A 19,911-nucleotide genomic window follows, 5' to 3' on the forward strand; every position below is an offset into this window, starting at 1 on the left:
ACTTCCATCATTCCCAGCTGAAGTCCAACAACATTTGGGGACCTAAGTTTGAGAACCCCGATATAACGCAGACAAATATAAATTGTGGTAAATCTTAATAACGTTGCCATGAAGATACTTCTTTTACTGTTCTATTGCAGATCTATTGCAGTGCTTTCCTGCAGAAACCCACTGGTGTGAATGGGTCCTTCGCATGAACACATTTATTTCAATTAGGCTTGAGTAGGAGAACTTTCATGTGGGTAGTGTCCATCTGCAAAGAGATTTATGTTTGAAGGAAGAAGTATGTTTCAGCACAAAATGGGGGATGAATGCCAAAGATGAGAGTCCTTGGCACAGGATGCCTGTTCTGCAGCTTCTTGACTTTTAAACTGAGGCTGCTACAGCCCAGTCATTTCCACTTCAGAGTGGTCTGACAAAATTTCCTTATAGCTGCATGTGAAGCTTGCTGAATGGATCCCGAAATGCAGAGGCAACGTTCCAAATGGGCTCAAAAGGAATAATAGTGGAAGCCCTGAAAATGAACAAAATCCCAAGACACATTTTTGGGGTTGTTGTCTTTTTTGTTTGTTTATTTGTTTTGCATGCACACTCCTATATGTTGGTTATTTACACTCTTAAGCAGAGCTCTTCCATTGATATTCCTTAATTATATAGAATTCTCAAACTTGGGTCTCCAGATGTTGTTTGACTATAATGCCCATCTTCCCCAGCAGCAATGGCCAAAGGACATAATGGGGAAGATAGGAGGGGTAGTCCAACAACATCTGAGGACCCAAGTCGAGAACCCGTGCCTTGAGAAAAAAACTTCCTGATTCACAGTGAGAGTTTTGGCACCAGACCTTGAAAAAAATAACAGTGGTTTCCCAGTGGGATTTTACTCCTGTAGTTATGAAGGAAGGGTTACCATGATTTCTCAGACAAATAGCTTTCAAATGATCTCAATTATTCACTGATATATTATGCCTTTTATGGAAATGAATGTTATATCTCCTTCTTATCTATACTTTCATGTGATTGCAAGTAACCTATTATCTTTTGCCTTTTCCTCTAGGCGTAAGAGAAAATCAGTATGGAGCTAAGACTTGGGATGCATGCAAAAGTGTTCCATATAATAATACAGCAGAGAACGAGTCAAGCTTCACAAAGGTAAAAAAAAGTTTCTGTTGAGCTTCCATAGTAGTCAGCGGAATGCACTGAGGTTTAAAAAATGATCATTTATCTGTACGCAATTTGTTGCTATTTGTTTTGTGTTTAGTAAGATTTCACTTACTCAGCAGAACAGTCAAATAAAGTGGCAGCTAAGATGTCACAATTCTGTTGGCAGCATATTCATTAATTGATATATTTTTCACATTCTTAAGGAAGAGAAGACACCATGCATGCTTGAAATAAAAACTCTTCCTTGAAAAATATCACGGGTCCAATGTCACAAATCAGTGAGCGTGGCAGCTTTTCTGGATTGTGAATTACTTTTAAGAAAATGTGTCCATAAGCCATAAAAGTGCTTCCCCCTTCTCATTCCCCATTAGGATATAATATTTACAGCCCAATCCCATGACAAACGTAAGACCCCCTCACCAAGTATAGGGTGCACAAGACTCTTGCATAATCATAGCACAAAATATTTTGCAGTAACACTGGTGCAGCCAGACAGGCAGTATGCTGCACTGGTGCAACAATTCAGCATAGTGCTGGTGCAGCTCCAGCTTCCAAAGATTTGCCAGGAACCCTTTTAAGGCAAACAAGAGAGCAGTGTGCACAGTTGACACACAGCTTGAGGAAATGCATGTCAGAAGCCTAATGACAGCTCTATGTGCACAACTCCCTCAAATTCCTTTCTGCCTTAAAGAGATGAATGAGGACAAGAGATTATGTCACCAGTCCTGGCTCTTAATGGCCAAACCAGCTTCCTTTGGTAGTTCATTCAGTAGTGAAAGTGGGTAGGTGAATGATGAGCTTGCCACTCATTGGTTCACCAAGAAACCATTTCTCACCATCAGGCAAGTGGCAAGTTGTGCAAAAATAACCCTTACTTGTCCTCTTAGCTTGCACTGGCATACGTGCTGGACCTGCAGCAGTAATTTGCTGCAGAGTGGGACTATTAGTGGAGTTTGGTGAGTTAATGCAGTGTGTAAGACAAGGCACTTCCTTGGCAGAGCATTGTGAGTTAGACTCAACCAGTCCAACCAGTGCACACCAGTGAACCAACCAGTGAACACCTAAAAACAGTTTTCTCTCCTCCCAACATTGCAAGATGTTTCTTAAATTGGAATGCATTGGGGAAATAATATGGGAGGGAGCCTAACTAGAAAATGAAAACACCAAATCCTGCAGTATGCATGGATATCCTTGCACATGAGTAAAAGGACTTGTTGACTCACTGTCCATAAGCATTTGTTTTACTGCTGTTCATTTGCCATTCATAACAATAGCAGCAATGAAGGACAAATCCTTCGACGTGGTCTCTGTCTTTTACACCGATGGCCTTCTTGTATGCATGGAGACCACGTCAGAATCTTCCAAGCTTTATCTCCAGCTTTTTTGGCAAGAATCCTGCCCCCAGCCGCTATATGTGGCTGCGCCTCTCCTCATCCTCTCAGTGTTTTGTTGCCCATGCTCCAGTAGATGTTGTCAGAGCTTTCCTTGCTTCAAGCTGCAAGTAGAAGAGAAGTTATTTAGTTTTTCTGTTTATTCATTTGTTCTTACTCCTGTTACCCCTCCCTTCTCTGGTTAAATCTTAATTTCTTGGATGGTTTCGTTTTTCCGTAGCAAGTTTGTTTTTCTTCGGGTCCCCACCCATCCCGCCATGTTCCTGCTGCCGGTTGGGACGGTGTACTAGGCCTGTAAGCCCAGCCTTTCATTCATATGCCAGGCACAACTAAGTTCAAAAAGTGTGTTTGCTGCTTAGCAACGGAGCAGATGAGGAGCCAGACCGCAGGGGCTTGTGTCTGGCCGTGGTGGCGGCCCCGCTCACCCTGCCCCCCCATGTCTGATGTCAGAAGCGGGGGCTAGCCACGCCCCGCATCTGACGTCCAATGCAAGGGGCGTGGTCTGGCTCCCGAACGGAGCCATGTGGCTCCGTTTGGGAGTTTGAGTCCTGCTGTCACTGTGTTCACAGCATGGCCAGGAGTGGCTCTTCCCTTTCTTAAAGGCAGGGAAGAGCCGCTCCTGGCTGTGCACAGCCCCTGCTTGGGAGCTAAACCAGCACCCCCGCGTCTAATGTCAGATGCTGGGGGGGTGGGTGTTGAGGCCACGAGGCGTGATCCCTGATTGGTGGCCGCCCGGGTTCTTTGAACCTGTTCACCCAGTGGTTGCTCCGTCCCTGGTTCGGCGTGTCTATTTTGTATGGATGAAGCCCATGTAGTTGAAACCTGCCCTCATTGCCAGAAGTTTACCAAGGAGGCCAGGAAAAACCAGGCTTCACAACTTTTCTCTGCCCTATAGAAAGCGGCCCTTCGTTCTTCAGAAGCCTGGTCTTCTAAGAAATATTCAGAAATGGCTTCTTCAGGCCCAGCTGCAGGATCAGAAACTGCCCTTATGGGCTCAAAGTCTCCCAAGTCAATGCTGGTACTGTCTGCTACAGTACCCGGAGACTCAAAAGCAGGGGATTCAGGTGTTCTTGCGACACCAGCGCTGTTGCCTCTGCCGGTCCCTCTTGAAGTGGGAACAGCTCCACCACCATCAGTGCCTTTGATTGCCTCATCTATGTCAGCCTCATCTGCCACCACCACAGGTGGTCAAACAATTGCCAGTGGGTCAGCACCTACTGCACATTCCAAAAAAGAAATATCCTTCCGAGTCAGCTACAGGGAAGGAACCTATAAAGAAAAAGACTTAAATTGGCCTCTCCGCCGGAATCCAATGAGACTTCTCAGATTCCAACTTTGCCAACCTTGGTATCGAAGGTGATCCTGTCTATACCAAGCAAAATGGGCATTCAGCTAGGGAATGAGCCCCTGGAGAGACATCACCTGAATATGAGCCTTCATGGCCTCTGTCTCCTGAGCAGGACCCAGACTTTCAGCCTACTTATCCCTCTTCATATTACAGCAATTCTATCCCAGAAAAGGGACCTGGTCCCTCCTCTGTGTTTCATCCTAAACAGCCACAGGATGCAGAACTAGCCCAACACTTGCTTCATGATCCCCTCTGGTCTTGGGATTGAGCTGATCATTGTTCTTACAGGGGACAGTCCTTGGATTGTTGCCAGGCTAAGGACTAGGATCGCTGTGGTCATTCTTATGGAGACTCATATTCTAGATTTTCTTGGTGCCTCCCCCTTTCACAGGGAATATGGCCGAGAGGTGAAAGATACTTTGTGTAGAACAGTTCTAGGGATGGCTACTGTCCTTTCTGTCCCAATAGATATCACTATGAACCTTGATACTGTGAGGATTGGTTTGACAGTGGACGGGTAGGCTACAGTGTAGGCCCATCTCTTTCGTTTGGCAGGTCCCAGTTCAGATCCTCTACTCGTAAACGTTGAGATGCTCCAAAAGAAAAGACACCACCTCCTAAGAAACTGGAGATGGTCGCACCATCGATACCAGCACTCCTGGTACCAACACCATCAGATAGGAACATAGGAAACTGCCATATACTGAGTCAGACCATTGGTCTATCTAGCTCAGTATTGTCTTCACAGACTGGCAGTGGCTTCTCCAAGGTTGCAGGCAGGAATCTCTCTCAGCCCTATCTTGGAGAAGCCAGGGAGGGAATTTGAAACCTTCTGCTCTTCCCAGAGCGGCTTCATCCCCTGAGGGGAATATCTTACAGTGCTCACACTTCAAGTCTCCCATTCATATGCAACCAGGGCAGACCCTGCTTAGCTATGGGGACAAGTCATGCTTGCTACCACAAAACCAGCTCTCCTCTCCATAAGCCTGCCGATCCTCCTGCACAGCCTCCCCTGGAGGAGCCATTACAACCTGAGGACCCCGATCCTGATCCCATGAAATTTGTCTCCTTGGAAGAAGAAGAAGATGAGGAGGATGCTCCCTCTCCAAACCTGGAGTTAGCATCTACTACAGGCTCCTCTCCACAAGACCTCTTCGCTGACACTTAAGCCTATATCACCTTCAGAGGATTTAAAGATTATAAAGAGGATTTAAAGATTATTTGGCCTATATATCCAGGAAGGCTGCAGATCTGGGCATCAGTCTGGATGTCCAACAGAAGGTGAAGTTGGACCCATTATTTGGATTTATTTGAATTATTTGGATTTGTTGATGTGGAAGCCAAAGCCCCAGCTTCTTTACCTCTCAATAAGGCTCTCTTGGAGGTTATACGCACTTACTGGAAGACGCCTTCAACTTTGCTGCAGCCTATGTGCAGACTGGAAAATGTTTATTCTGTGCAGATGGATGAGGAGTTTGCCGTTTTCCGTCAGAACCATCCAACTCCAAACTCTATTGTTGTGGAGGCAGTCCTCACTAAATCAAGGGTCACTCTAATGTGAACCCCGGGGATAAGGAAGGGCACAAGCTGGACTTCTCTGGGATGTGGTTCTACTCAGCGTCTGCCTTGCACTTGAAAATAGCTAATTATCAGGCCTATAATGCCTGATACAACCACTTGTTTGGTAGAAAATAGCTCCGTTACTTGACCTCTTATCACACGGCAAAAAGGACCTAGCACAGATCTTTCTGAAGGAGGCCTTTCAGGTGTCATAGCAAGAACTTTACTCTGCAAGGCATTCTGTAGAATATGCTGCCAAGGTGATGGCTACCTCAGTAGCTATAAGAAGATATGCCTGGTTGAGGTCCTTGGGACTTTGAAGGCCAGGCTCTGTTTGGGAAGAAGACAGATGAAACACTACAAAAGGTGGGTGCAGAAGATGTGGGGAACTGCTAAGTAGGGATGTGTGAATCAACTTGGGTGCAAATCGATTTGTACCCAAATCTAGCTGATTTGGACGATTTGGAGACAGAACAAATTGCCCCTATGGTCCATTGGCTAGATTTGCATCCAAATTGAATTGCACCAGATTCAATTTGAAACGATTAAAGATTTGGGTTCCTCCTATTATTTTCCCCAGATTCCCATCTTTCTTTAAAAAAAAAAAAAAAAAAGCTTGTAGAAGTGGAGTTATGGAGCAAAATGTGTGGTCACTATTTTTCAAGTGTTTGGATTCTCCAGTGTATAATAACCTTTCCTCACTGAATCCCTATGAGGATTCATTACACACCTTCATTTCTTCTATTCATTTGGACTGTTTTTGGACAGTGCCAATTGTCAGCTGCCATGTGCCAACTACACCCCACTCCCACCCACAAGGCAGTGAGGTACTACTCAGTTTGTGTACTATGAATTTTTTCAAGTGTTTAGACTTTTGGGGGTCTAATAACCTTTCCTTATAATGAATCCCTATGAAGGTTCATTACACACCAAAGAGTCTAAACACCTCAAAAATTCCTAACATATAAGCTGAGTACTCAGTGGCTTGTGGGTTGGGGTTAGTTTGCACATGGGATGCCACTAATTCCCCACCTCCACCCGCAAAGCAGTGGGGTCAAAATGAACAGAAGAAATGAATGTGTGTAATGAAGACACCAAAGAAACTAAACACTTCAAAAATTCCTTAAAAATAAACTTAGTACGTGTGTGTGTGTGTGTGTGTGTGTGTGTGTGTGTGTGTGTGTGTGTGTGTTTTGTAGTTGACACATGGCAGTTGACAGTTGGCACTGTCCAGTTACAGTCAAAATGAACAGAAGAAATGAAGGTGTGCAATGAATCCTCATAGGGATTCATTATGAGGAAAGGTTATTAGACACCAAAGAATTCAAACACTTAAAAATAGTGACCTCACATTTTGCTGCATAACTCCACTTCTACAAGGGCTAGAGCTTAGCTTAAAAAAATAATTAAAAAAAAAAAAAGCTGTGGATCCATGTTAGGATGGGGTGACCTTGAATCCCCATTATATCCTATGGTGGAAATATACAAAATCAGTAAAAACTGAAACCAATAATTAAAAATCAACTAAGTGCCCCACTGCCTTAAAATGTGGGTGGCAGGTGGCACCCATGGGGACCTACCCACCACCCATATCTGGTACCCCTAGGACCATTATAAGCAGTCTGAATTGATCCGAATCCAAATTGAATCAAATCCAAATTGAATCTGGGGTGATTCAGGGGGACAGATTTGGACATAAGACAAAACAGTGGTGATTTGATTCGGGCACAAATCAAATCAAAAAAATCTATTTGTGCACATCCCTACTGCTACATCTATGTCTTTCCAGTCCACCATGGCTAGACCACAAAGGCAAGTGAAGTGGTCTTCCTTTCAGTCTTCAAGGTTCTCTTTACAGCAATCTACTTTAGACCAGTCCTTTCAGCCTAACATGTTCCAGCCACGATCAAGGTCTTCCTACCAGCATAACAAACCTATTTCACAAAAGCAGAGGTCTGCCTCTTTTAAGAAAAAACAATGACTTCCACACCGAGACTTTCAGAACGCGTTGATCCCCCTTTTCAGACACTTGGGACAATGTCACCTCGGACCAGTGAGTTTTTATAATTGTCCATTCTCCCTCAAAGATTGTTACCACTCCTTCCATTGCAGTCTTAGAGTAAGAGGTCAAAGCCCTCCTCCTAAAGGTTAACAATACCCATACCACCGGATTTTATTCCCAGTACTTCAGTTCTGAAACCAGATGGAGGCCTCTGGCTTATTTTGGACCTCAGACAGCTCAACAGGTACATCACTTACGAGCGGTTTAGAATGCTGTTAATTCCAACCATCCTCTCACTTCTAGATCAAGATGTGAATGGTTTTGCTGGATCTTTGGGATGCATATTACCACATTTCTATCCAACCCCAACAGCGAAGATTCCTGAGGTCCAAGATAAGAAGAGAGACTTACCAGTTCAAGGCCCTGCCTTTCGGCTTAACATCAGTTCCCAGGATCTTTACAGAATGTTTGGCCCCAGTCATAGCTTTCCTACAAGAGCAGGCTGTCCAGATATTCCTGTAACTGGATGATTGGCTGGTGGTGATGGATACTCCGAGCACGACCTTGACAGTTCTGCATGCTATGATATATATTCTAGAAGCCCTCAGTCTACAAGTCAACTTTTCGAAGTCTCAGCTCACCTCTGCAAAATGGATTCTGTTCATAGACCTACTCTTCGATACTTGCCAAGGAAGAGTTTTTCTATCATAACCTTGAATTCATACAATCTGGTTGGCAGATTCCATGGTCAAGGGAGGACCACAAAAGGTCAAGACTGTACAATGATTCCTAGGCCATATGGTGGCAATGACATATGTTCTGCCCCACACTCACCTCAAAATGCGTGTTCTCCAGAGTTAGTATCTTGATGCTTTCAATGCCCAGCAGGATTTGGACCACATTCTCCTTTACCCGTGCCCCCCCCCCCGCAAGCCTGTGTGCACGATGCGGTAAATTTGGTGGACAAATATCTCCCACCTTACAGTAGGCGCACCTTTCCATCCACTTCTCCCCAAAGTAGTCATTACAACAGACACCTTAGAAACTGGATGGGGAACTCATATGGGCCGATATCAACTGAGCAGCCACTGGACTGTGAGAGAGGCCAAGAAACACATGAATTATTTGGAACTCCGGGCTATTCTCTGTGCCCTGAAGAGGTTTCTCCTTTTGATACACAACACTCATGTGACAGTACAGACAATACAACAGCCAAGGCTTATGTGAACCACCAAGGGTTTGAGATCTCTCCTAGGCCCTGCCATCAACCTTTGGCAATGGTGCATCCGGCACAAGGTGACGCCTCATGCAGGGGCGTAGCTATAATTGAATGAAAGGCTTCAAAGAACACAGGCCCCCAGCTCCTGAGGGCCATCCAGATCCACCTCTCCCTATTTGCTTCATTATCTCTCTCACTCTGGGGGGCTGCCAGAGAGAGAGATGAACACGGGCCCCCTCTCACCTAGCTACACCCCTGGCCTCATGCTGTCCACATACAAGACCTAGAAAATGTACAGGCGGACAGCTTGAGCAGGGCCTTCACCGTCTCCCACTATTGGATGCTATACCATTGCCTTCTACTGGATATTTTCGAAAGATGGGACACACCTTTGCTGGATGCATTCGCTATACAAGAGAATGCCCAGTGCACACTATATTGTTCCAGGGGAGGCAAAGGCAGCACGTCCCTAGGGGATGCATTTGCCTTCCACTGGAAGGGCCATTACATGTATCTTTTCCTACAAATACCACTTCTCTTGAGAGTGCACAGAAGGTCAAGGTGGAAGGTGTGCGCTGTATCCTGATAGCTCCATGGTGGTCAAGATGGCCTTGGTTTCCCAGTCTAAAATACTTGGCGAAAGATTATGTCCACTTGCCTTCTTTCCTCTTCTTCTCTCTCAAGTCCAAGGCCGAGAACTCCATCCAGATGTACAGTCCCTACATCTGACAGCATGGAGAATATAGCTCATTTTCCAGTAGAGGTTCAAGAGGTTCTTCTTGCGGCTCGGAAACTTTCAACAACCTAGTCCTATACACATAAATGGACTAAATTTCTTAAGTTTACTGAGCAGCACCAGTTTGATATTTCATCTTTAAAAGTTCAGGAGGTCTGTTCTTACCTCTTAAATTTGAAATTTTTCAGTTTAAACATATCTTCTCTGTGGGTTTACCTGCCACAATAGTGGCCAACTCCCCATCAGGTACCTCCCCAGGCACCTCCTGGTTTATGAACCAAGTAGTCAAGCATTTTTTGAAAGACTTATCCCACTCTTTTCCTGATGCTCTGGTGATAGCTGCCACTTGGGACTTTGCAATAGTCCTTGCGGGTTTTCTGCAGCCACCATTTGAACCCTTAGCTACAATTGAACATAGACTACTCACCTGGAAGGTAGCATTCCTGGTGGCCATCACTTACGCCAGAAGGGTTAGCAAGCTTCGGACTTGGAGAGTAGACCATCCTTATCTTCATTTTCATTTTGATAAGGTAGTACTCAGGCCAGATGTTCAGTTCTTGCCGAAAGTGGTCTCTACTTTCCACCATTCACAGCCTATAAACCTGCTGGCATTTTTCCAGAAACAGTCTTCCCCAACAGAGTGCAGGTTCCATCACTTGGGTGTCCGCAGAACCCTAGCCTCCTATACCCAAAGGTCTGCAGCCTGGAGCAGTGCTCCCTCTTGTGCACATGTGCATGTGTTCACAAACCTTTTGAATTCTGCTCAAAAAGTTAATCTTTTAACTTTTTAAGTTAAAAATTCAACTCATTTAATTTTAGATCCTGCTCAGGTTGAATCAGGAAGGCCCCACTATGAATGGATGTGTGCACACACTGTCTTGATACTGCAACCCAGAACAAAACTCGTTCCGCACACAAATAAAAAAATTGCCTGGAGGCAATCTTCCTCATGGTTTGTTTCCTATGACAGTCCCCGGCATGGTCTCCAAGTCTCAGCCCAGTCACTGTCTAGAAGATGGATAGTCTAACCAGCTGGCACATAAGGAGCTTCCTTCCACCATTAAAGCCCATTCCACCAGGGCAGTGCCTTCTTCATCAGCCTTTGAATGGGAAGTTCCACTTAAAACTATCTGCCAGGCTACTATGTGGGTATCGCCACATTCCTTTATACAACACTATGCTATTGACGCCAGTGTGTGTAAAGATACGGCATTTGGCAGAGCTGTGCTTCAATAAGTTTTTGACTAGAGCCTCCTCCAGGTATGACACCTTTCTATGCACCCATAGGTGTAAAAGACAGAGACCACGTTGAAGAATAACAAGTTACTCACCTGTAAGTTTGGTTCTACTAGTCGTAATCTGTCCTTTTACACGCCATCCCATCCTCCCCACTGGGTCTACTATACATGGACTCCATGATTGAGGGGATGAGGAGAGATGCAGCCCCATATAGCAGTTGGGGCAAGGTTCCTGCCAAAAAGCAGGAGATGAAGCTTGGAAGATTCCAATGTGGTCTCTGTGCATATGTGCAGCCCATAGGTGTAAAAGGTCAGATGACCACTAGAAGAATCAAACTTCCAGGTGAGTAACCTGTTGTTACTCATAAGAATTACTCTGAAAGCTATCCCTGCATGCTGGTAGTGGCAGTGAGGTAGTGAAGCACAAGAAGAAGCTTCTGCAGTTGAGTGGTGATGAAAGAGACCAACATAAGGTATGGCTGCCCAGCCTGCATCAGCCTAAGTAAGCTGATGAGGCTAAGGTCAAAGCTGAAAGAGAAATGCCTGAGCAATGTAGGCAATTACAAGTTTTCTCCTGGAAAATGGAAGGAATCACTTCTCTACTTGTATCTAAGGCCAATGGGGAGATATGGCAAGGAGCAAAGGCACAAAAAGCTGCCAATGGGGGCATGAGTGCCACCCAGTGACTACCCCCCACTAGCACAGGTGAGAATCTTACAGCTTCACTTTCTGAATTTCTACATGTCAGAGTATTGTGGAATGCAATAAAAATAAAAATAAAATAAAATCTGTGAACTGGAATGAGTTTCGGTTCCAGTCTGGATGGAACTAGGGGTGTGCAATTCAGATTTTCTCTGTTTCGATTTGTAACTGAATCGAAACAGCCCTGATTCGATTTGGATCCGAATCTGACCCATCCGAATCACCCCAAATTCGATTCAGATCCGAATCGTGGCTGATCCGAACTGAATCGATTCAGGTTTTGGATCTGTCCTATTAATTTCCCCAGATTCCCAGCTTTCATTTAAAAAAAAAAGCTAAGCTCTAGCCCTTATAGAAGTGGAGTTATGGAGCAAAATGTGTGGTCACTATTTTTTAAGTGTTCGGATTCTATGGTGTATAATAACTTTCACTCAATGAATCCTTATGAGGATTCATTACACACCTTCATTTCTTCTATTCATTTTGACTGTCTTTTAGACAGTGCCAGTTGTCAACTGCCATGTGCCAACTACACCCCACTCCCACCCACAAGGCTGTGAGGGACTACTCAGTTTAAGTTAAGTGCCTAATGGGTGGAGGCAGCCTTCTTTCAAAACCGGTTTTATATGGTCCCTTCGTGTTGTCCCAGTGACCAGTCTGGCTGTCACATTCTGTACCAATTGTAGTTTCCGGACTACATACAAAGGCAGCCCCACATAGAGCTCATTACAGTAGTCATGTCTGGAGCTTACCAGGATATGTTCTACTGTTTTAAGGTCATTCACCTCTAGAATGGACATAGCTGACGTATCAGCCGAAGCTGATAAAAAGTGCTCTTGGCCACCACCTCAACCGGAGAAACCAGGTAGAACTTTGGGAACAGGAGCACTCCCAAGCTACTTACCTGACCTTTCAGGGGGAGTGTAACCCCATCCAGAACAGGCAGATCTAAACCATCTCTTGGGCCGGGTCCTGACCCCCTCCCCCAATCAGTACCTCCGTCTTATTTGGATTCAACCTCAGTTTGTTATCCCTCATCCAGTCCATTACTGCCTCCAAGCAGACATTTAGGGAAGATATGCCATTTCCTGGTGAGGTCGACATGGAGACGTTAATCTGGGTGTCATCAGCATATTGGTAACACCCAGCACCAAACCTCCTGATGAGCTCTCCCAGCGGTTTCATGTAGACTTTAAAGAGCATTGAAGACAGTATGGAGCCTTGTGGAGTGTCATACTGATTGTATATTATAACTATCTGGAGAGCAGTCTTAGGGTAACTGCAGTTTCTAAAGTAAATCTTGCCTATTTGTGACATAAAATATGCTGATTGCCATAGTAAGATAAACTATTCTAGCTCACCATTAATAAGTGTCGGATATATACCTCTTTGCTATGGGTATTTTTTGAAGCCAAGGGATGTTAAACAATACAGACCTAATGAAATAAATGATACCCAAGACAGAAGTATGTACATGCTGTTTGTGGGAAGCATAGCAGAAGAATTTCCCCCCTAGTCATAATTGATTATTTTGTGCAAAAGCGCTTACCCAACTCCCACATAAACACTCCACAGAAAATCACAGCTCACCTACGTAATTCATTTTGTAATGCATTTGGAGGCTGTAAGTGCTTAAAGCGCTTTAATATTTCAGCAGACTGGCATGAAAGCGCAGTGTGGCGTAGGTTATAATCTGAAATTGACAGTTGTTATTGACACATACATTGTTAAACAAACACAGGGTGATATACCCCAACTGAGCAAATCAATTAATCATTCAAACAAACAGCTTTATGAATGTATAATTTGTACATGAAATTGGTCCTGTTTTCATTCTTGCTCTTAAAGGCATTTCTGAGTTGGTTTTAGCCACATTTCTTTTAGAAATGGCCTACAGTGAAATTGTATGAAGTGGAATGCAATATGAAGCCTTGTATAAAACTATTAAAAGCTATCAAAAATTCATTAGATATAATTTTTATATGCATCACTATAGAGTATTTTAATTATTTGGATCTTTTCCTTTGCAGGACTGTCTGCCAATGGGAAACAGAAAAAACATTTCATCTATAGTCATTTCACAGATGATTGATGAGAATAAATCAAAAGAAAATAACTCTGCTTTTTCTATGCAGTCCGTAATCACCCAGTCTGATGCTTACCACATGAACCAATCTTTGGCTAATCATTGCTCAGTCAACATTAATAGAGCATTCATATTGCTTCCTAGAAGATTAGGAATTCAGATATCTTCAGATGACAATGTATTTGGAATAGACTCCAATACCAAAGAGAAAAAACAAGGTCATAACCAGAAGAAAGGTTTTGCTTCTATTACAATCACTGCTAGACGGGTTGTTCCATCTGCTTATAGTACATTGCAGGTAGATGCCATTGCTGACCCTTCTTGTTTGAAATGCCAGGGAGGGAAGCTGCTAATGAACACTGTTGTTTCTTCCAATGTGTCTCGGCTAGATCAGCTCTGCAGTCCTCTGCACACTCAAGGATGTTGTCAAAATGGAACTTCATCCAAAATGAAGGGTTGTGAACCTTGTCCGCAGCTGTGCCAGGGGCCATCTGACTGGATTCCTAACACTGAAAAAAAAGAGAACAGAGTGCTCCCCCCAGAAAACAGCCATAAAGAGCAAGCATCAGCCTCCTTCACTTCGAGTGTTCACCTTAGTATTTCCCAGCAGTGTCCAAATACAATATATTACTTAGACAAGTCTCTCTTGGTGCCCATTGACCAACCTCTTTTGGTGCCTCCGACTAGCAACCAAAAAATGCATAGGTCAGTAGTCTCTTTCAATATCAATTGCAGTTCCCCCAGTTTAACGCCAGATGGAGCAGATGGTTTAGCTAATGGAGAGTTAATCACAGAAGTACTTAAGACAAAGCTCCCAGAGGAAAGTAAGACTCCGCTCAGAGCAATTTGGAATGCAGATCTCAAGGAGAATTACTTGGATGAAAAACAGACATTGGAAATGGAATCTTTGGGGACTGAATATCTCTGCAAAGGTACTTCTCCATCTCAGACTCTGTCAGTTGTGGATAGCCCTCAAGGACTTGGTAATTCAAGGCTAACAAAGAATAATGATGGAAATTCAGGTGACAATCAAATTACATTGTCTCCACACATTCCTCACCAGACTTACAATGAAGGTGAGTAGGTTAAATAAACCCAACCTTGTTGGATCAGATATCCAGGACAGAGCGAATTCATCATCCTGTGCCAGCAGCCAGTTTTTAAAAGGGCCTCTGTAAAAATAAAAATAAACATATGGTGAACCTGAGGACCATTTCATATGTTACATTTTGTACTTAAGAGCCAAGTCTTGGCTTAACAATACAAATGCATAGCATTTATATGGTACCCGGGTGTATGACTCCTTTTTTTGCCTGTAAAATACATGTGGACATGGCCCCAGTTTTTTTCCTGGATTAGGTTCCCAAGAAGAAAACACAAAACAGGCAGCCCTGAATGAAGATCTAAATGTCCATTTTAAGTGTGCTGTTGGAAGCTCTCCATTGTCCCTAGAACTACTGAGCAAGCTTTGTTGAAATAAGCAGAGATTGTACAGTAACAGTACATGATGGATTGCCCCCAACATTAGTGAGTGACACCACTCATGAGGTTTAAAGTTTTCAGCATAAATCTCCATTTATTTGGATGTTTGCTCCAAGTTATAGATGTGATTTAAATATTGACTCTAGAGGGTGCATTTTAAATTATGTATTTGTGAAAAAAACATAACAAGCAAAACTGAGTAACTGTTTCGTTTGAGACTGTTATTGTGGCAGATGGGTGGGTAATAATGAAGTCATCCTTACAGCACTGGCAACTAAAGTTCATAATTGTATTCCAGGATAAATGCAGTCTAGACAGTATGCTGCTAAATGTATATCAGAGCCATTGTACCGATAGGAAGGAGGGACATGTTTTGGATAGAAAGATGCGTCTGCAATCTATCTGAGATCATAAATACATTCAGGACCCAGGACTGAAGCCATCTTTTAGGATCCCAGGTATCAACATCAGCTTATGCCTCCATCAGAAAAGACAGAATTACATTCTGCTTTGCTTTTTTGCAGTCATATTTTTAAAAAAAATTCTTTAAATTTTCTTCTGATATGTTTCCAGGCAAAATACAAAATGCTGGTTATTACCTTTAAAGCCCTGAATGGCTTAGGTCCGAGTTAGTTAGCTTACCTTCTTCTGCACGATCCCCACCGCACTTTAAGGTCATCTGAGGAGGTCCATCTTCAGTTACCACCAACACGTCTGGTGGTGACTCAGAGGTGGGCCTTCTCTGTAGCTGCTCCTGGGCTGTGGAATGCACTCCCTGCAGAAATCCGTAATATGAGTTCATTATTGGCCTTCAGGAGAGCCCTTAAGATCTATCTGCTTGTCCTGGCCTTGCAGGGTTTTAAATTGTTTTTTAAACCATAAAGGTTCAGCCTGGTTTTCCAGGGTTTTAAAAACTGTTTTAATTGTTTTAATAATGGTTTTATGTTTTTACAGTTTTTGATTTTAATAGTTAATTGATTTTAGTTTTGTTTTGATGTAAACCACCCTGAGCCATTTTAGAAGGCCAGTATAGAAATCAATCAAATAAATAAATAAAATAAAAGTAATGACACTCAGTACAGCAAAAATCAAGCATTAAGGGCCCATCCAAAACTAGGGCGTTGATGTACTACCTTCTTCCTGACTCCTAAAAACCCAGTCCTGACATGATGTAATCCACAACGCGCCGTGTCCTAAGAAAATAAAATATATATAGTAGGAGCCCCCTCGTAGCCTTCTGTTGTTCGCCCTATGAATTCTGCTAACTGTTGTAGAATGCAGTAGATAATCTACAGTGCACAGCAACAGATGCAAAGAACAGTTCAGTGGAGGAAAGAGTGTAATATATACAGGGAGATTTAGATTTGTATGAGGAATTTCGGTGGAAGTCAAACACAATGTGCAGAGGAAGTCAAGAAGCAAGTCATGTTCCTGACTTACTGACCTGGAACCCCTCTGGGTCAGATGCTCAGTCAGCTTTGGGAGCATTATATTAACAGATCCCCCACAGTGTTCACTCAGCATCAGTTTTTCCTAGCCTACCATGCCTTTTAATGGATGCATGTAAAAGTAGCCTGTGTGTGATGTTGCTTTTAATAATGTTGATACACTGCTGCAAATATGAATTTTGGCAGCAATCCAACACACGCTGCTGAGTTCAGTTCTTAGTGGTTGCACCCTTTAGCCCCCTAATGTTAAACATTATTAAGAGAACTGTGTGTAGCTGCAGGACAATTTCTCATGTTTCAGACACACTGTTAGAACATTTAAAAGAGATTATAAAACAACAACAAGCTTAAAGTAATCCAACAGGTTGCCTTTTTAAAAAAACAAAAAAACCCACCACTTTGCATTTGCATGCAGTTAATTAAAGACAGTTGTTTTTATTCTTCAAGAATTTTTCTTAATCATAAAGATATTCTAGTAATGAAACCAGAAATCATTGGAAAGTGTATTAAAAAAAAAAAAAAGAATAAGCCAGCTCAACTTTATCCATGGTTAATAAAGTATTATTACTGCTGCGTTAGAGACAGTAAGGTGAATTAATTTATCTCCTGTGGTACCATCCTACCTTGAAATGACTTGAGTAAACAGTTATGAAAAGCTGATTAGTGCCTTCATTTTTAGGCATGTGATATATCATCCTTTATTCTCTGCAAGAACTGTATCTCAATGGTAGAGCACATGGATTGCATGAAGCAGGTTTCAGTTTCAATCCCTGACATCTCTGTGAGAAGAATATTAGGCCGAACAGCTCAGAAATCCTTCTGTCTGAGATGGTAGAGTGTTTCTGCCAGTCAAATTAGACAGTACTGGCCTAGCTGGACCAATGGTTTGATGCATTATAAGTAGCTTCATACAGTCATATTATATAGAAATGTGTATTTGCCTCTTGAGTGGGTCCCATCCAGTAACAAGGCTTTTTCTAACTTCAATATGTTCTTTCTGCATTGAAAGTTATAAATAGAGCTAATTAATAACTGCTCAAAAGGTCATGGTCTTTCTTGTTGTGATCAAAAAATTAATGAGCACTCAATCACCTGTCAGGTTAGCACTGACAAGTTGTAGGGAATGAGTAATATTCATGAGACTTCATTAGAATTGGTGTTGAATTGTACCGTCGAATGAAAGATGGGAAAGATCTATTAGATCATGTAATCCAATCTGCATATAAAATGCAGCTTAGTTCCACAGTTTAATAACTTCAAGAATTGTAGGCTGATGTTGTGTGAGAGACAGATGTCTTTCCGCTTTGCGATAAAGTATCTCTGGATATGTACCCCATAACTAACTTGGTTATTTCATATAGGGGGGAAAATACTCATGATTAATACTTATAAGTGGGATGAAATCCATGGTACATCAGTGCTTAGGTAACACACACAGGTAAGTGCTAATTAGTTAAGAATAAGAAGAAAGAAAAGAGCAGTATAAGCCTGAAATTATCTATTAATGAGAAACTTAAATATAATATCAATGAATTATGCTGCAGTGACATCAGCTTAGAACATTTGCTTATACGATATTCTTTTCTTCTATTATAATTATATAGTTGGATTTTTATTTTATGCACATTTTGCTAAATCCATAAAGCCTCTTACTACATCTCTTCCAACTCATACCTTCTGGACTAAGCAGCAATGCTCCTCATACCTGCAGCTGAGCAGCTGTTGTTACCTTTAAATCAGTTTAGTCTATTACAGCTGGCAACACATCTCATGTGTATTTTCAGAGTTTCTGTACTTTCACTTCCAGTGAGGAAAGTTAGCCAGCTGACATCATTAGTTCCAGAGCCAGCTCTGTTTCATCTCCTTTGCCATTCAACCTTTTAAAATTCAGGTCTTCAGTTATCCATCTACTCCTTGTCTCCAGGCACATACCATGTTTTCCAACTTCCAGTCTGGTCACTTACTGGTCAAGGTGAAAATTCTGTTTTGGGGCACTGTGTTTCCTTATACCAGCTTTCATTGGAGCTACTTTAGGTGTGCCCAGGAATATGCACAGTGGGATATTTTAAACATGTTCCCCTTTGAACAGCCGATCCCCATGGCATATCAGAAACTGTTTTTGAAAGCTCCCACCTTTTAAAAATAGGTTTGCTAAGTGGCATTGAAAGGCTGCTCTTTGAGATACACAAGCCCTAAGACCCCTTGGGTGCACAAAACTGGTGGTATGGTTCTTCAGATCCCTGTTGCTGAAAAGTAGTACTTTCTGACAGCACTACTGTGCTGTTTTTCCTAAACAAAATTATAAACCTGTTTGGAGGTGTTTGTTTAAAGTTCATCATTTTTAATGTTAGCTGGCATTAATCTGGCCCAGAAATAAGCCAAATTACAACAGGGGGAAAAGCCATGAATAACTCATCTTATTTCCCGGCTGATTTAAATTCTGGAAATCCCTAAACTTACCTACCACAAACTACTTAACTCTCTTTGGCCACCATCAACCAGTCCAATCAAATCTCTCCACCCACTTACTGGGCTGGTGTGCTAGCACTCAACAAGAAAGCAGGGGGAGTTTTTTGTGGCAGTGATGCTGGCACTCTGATGGCAACCAGAGGAAACTCAGGGAGATCTCTGCCTTTGCCTGCACAGCACACCAGGCCACTTGCAAGTAGCCCCTGGGAAATGCAGTTTCTACTGCAATCTCAATGGCCCTTGGATATGAGGGCCTACATTTCCCAGGAGCTACTATGAGTAGGTGACCAGGTATGTTGTGAAAGCGCACTCAGCACGAGAGAGGAGGGAGAGGCTTCTCTCTCATTCCTCTCTCCATTTTCTGATGAAGAAATGGGCTGGGGGAAGGGGGCTGACAGGGAGAAAGAAGGATTGGAGAGGGATTCTCCTTCAGTTCCATTGTGCTTGTTTCTTCCTTGAGTGGAGCATTAAGAACTCTGTGACACTTTCCATTAGCTAAACTATCAATATGGCTCTATATTCCAGAGTAATATAAGCCTAGAAAAAGGACAGGTCTCTGCTGCAGGATACATATAATCTAAATTTCGACAAGGAGACGAGACAAGAATAAGAAACAAGAGATTAAAGAGCTAATGGTAACAAGGAATAAATATGAACAAATGTGCTTATATAGGCTTGATTTCTTCTGGGGATGAGGCTTCCAAGATTACAAAGCAAAAGGAATAAGAAGATGGTTCCCCATACTGCCAAGTGCTCACAATCTAAAAAGAAGCAGATGGGAAATTCCAGTAATAGCCACTGGAAGGAATACTATGCTGGGGTGAATAGAGAGGTTGCTATCCCCCTGCAAAATATAAGAGAGCCACCACTTTAGAAGATAGGTTATGCAGGTGTTTTGTAAAAGAGCTTGAAGCATAAGTGGCAGCCAAAAGGAATAGTCAGATGATTTATTTATTTATCATATTTCTGTACTGCCTGATATATACATCTCTAGGCAGTGTACACAATCCAAATTACAATATAAATATAAAAACAAACCGTTAAAACACTTTCACAGAATAAAAACAAA

General features: G+C 42.7%; 1 protein-coding gene and 1 long non-coding RNA gene across 6 annotated transcripts in view; one reads left to right on the top strand and one right to left on the bottom strand.

Annotated features, from left to right (window-relative positions):
• Window positions 1-19,911, top strand: part of C3H10orf90 (chromosome 3 C10orf90 homolog) — a 180,188-nt gene that overhangs the window by 75,142 nt on the left and 85,135 nt on the right. For all 4 annotated transcript variants that reach the window (XM_053312844.1, XM_053312845.1, XM_053312846.1 and 1 more), the window contains exons 2-3: window positions 1,055-1,149; window positions 13,388-14,519. In XM_053312844.1, the coding sequence (XP_053168819.1) occupies window positions 1,055-1,149; window positions 13,388-14,519 (1,227 nt within the window). The remainder of the gene's footprint in view (window positions 1-1,054; window positions 1,150-13,387; window positions 14,520-19,911) is intronic.
• Window positions 13,817-19,911, bottom strand: part of LOC128352348 (uncharacterized) — a 47,045-nt gene continuing 40,950 nt past the window's right edge. The window contains exons 2-4 of one of the 2 annotated variants that reach the window (XR_008320345.1): window positions 15,568-15,700; window positions 14,513-14,615; window positions 13,817-13,952 (exon numbers count right to left, since the gene is read on the bottom strand). This is a non-coding gene — a long non-coding RNA (uncharacterized LOC128352348). Of the gene's footprint in view, window positions 13,953-14,512; window positions 14,616-15,567; window positions 16,988-19,911 lie in introns of those variants that run through there. The other variant, XR_008320344.1, reaches the window with a different exon arrangement.

This window comes from Hemicordylus capensis, chromosome 3, assembly GCF_027244095.1.
Source record: "Hemicordylus capensis ecotype Gifberg chromosome 3, rHemCap1.1.pri, whole genome shotgun sequence".
Classification (NCBI taxonomy): domain Eukaryota; kingdom Metazoa; phylum Chordata; class Lepidosauria; order Squamata; family Cordylidae; genus Hemicordylus; species Hemicordylus capensis.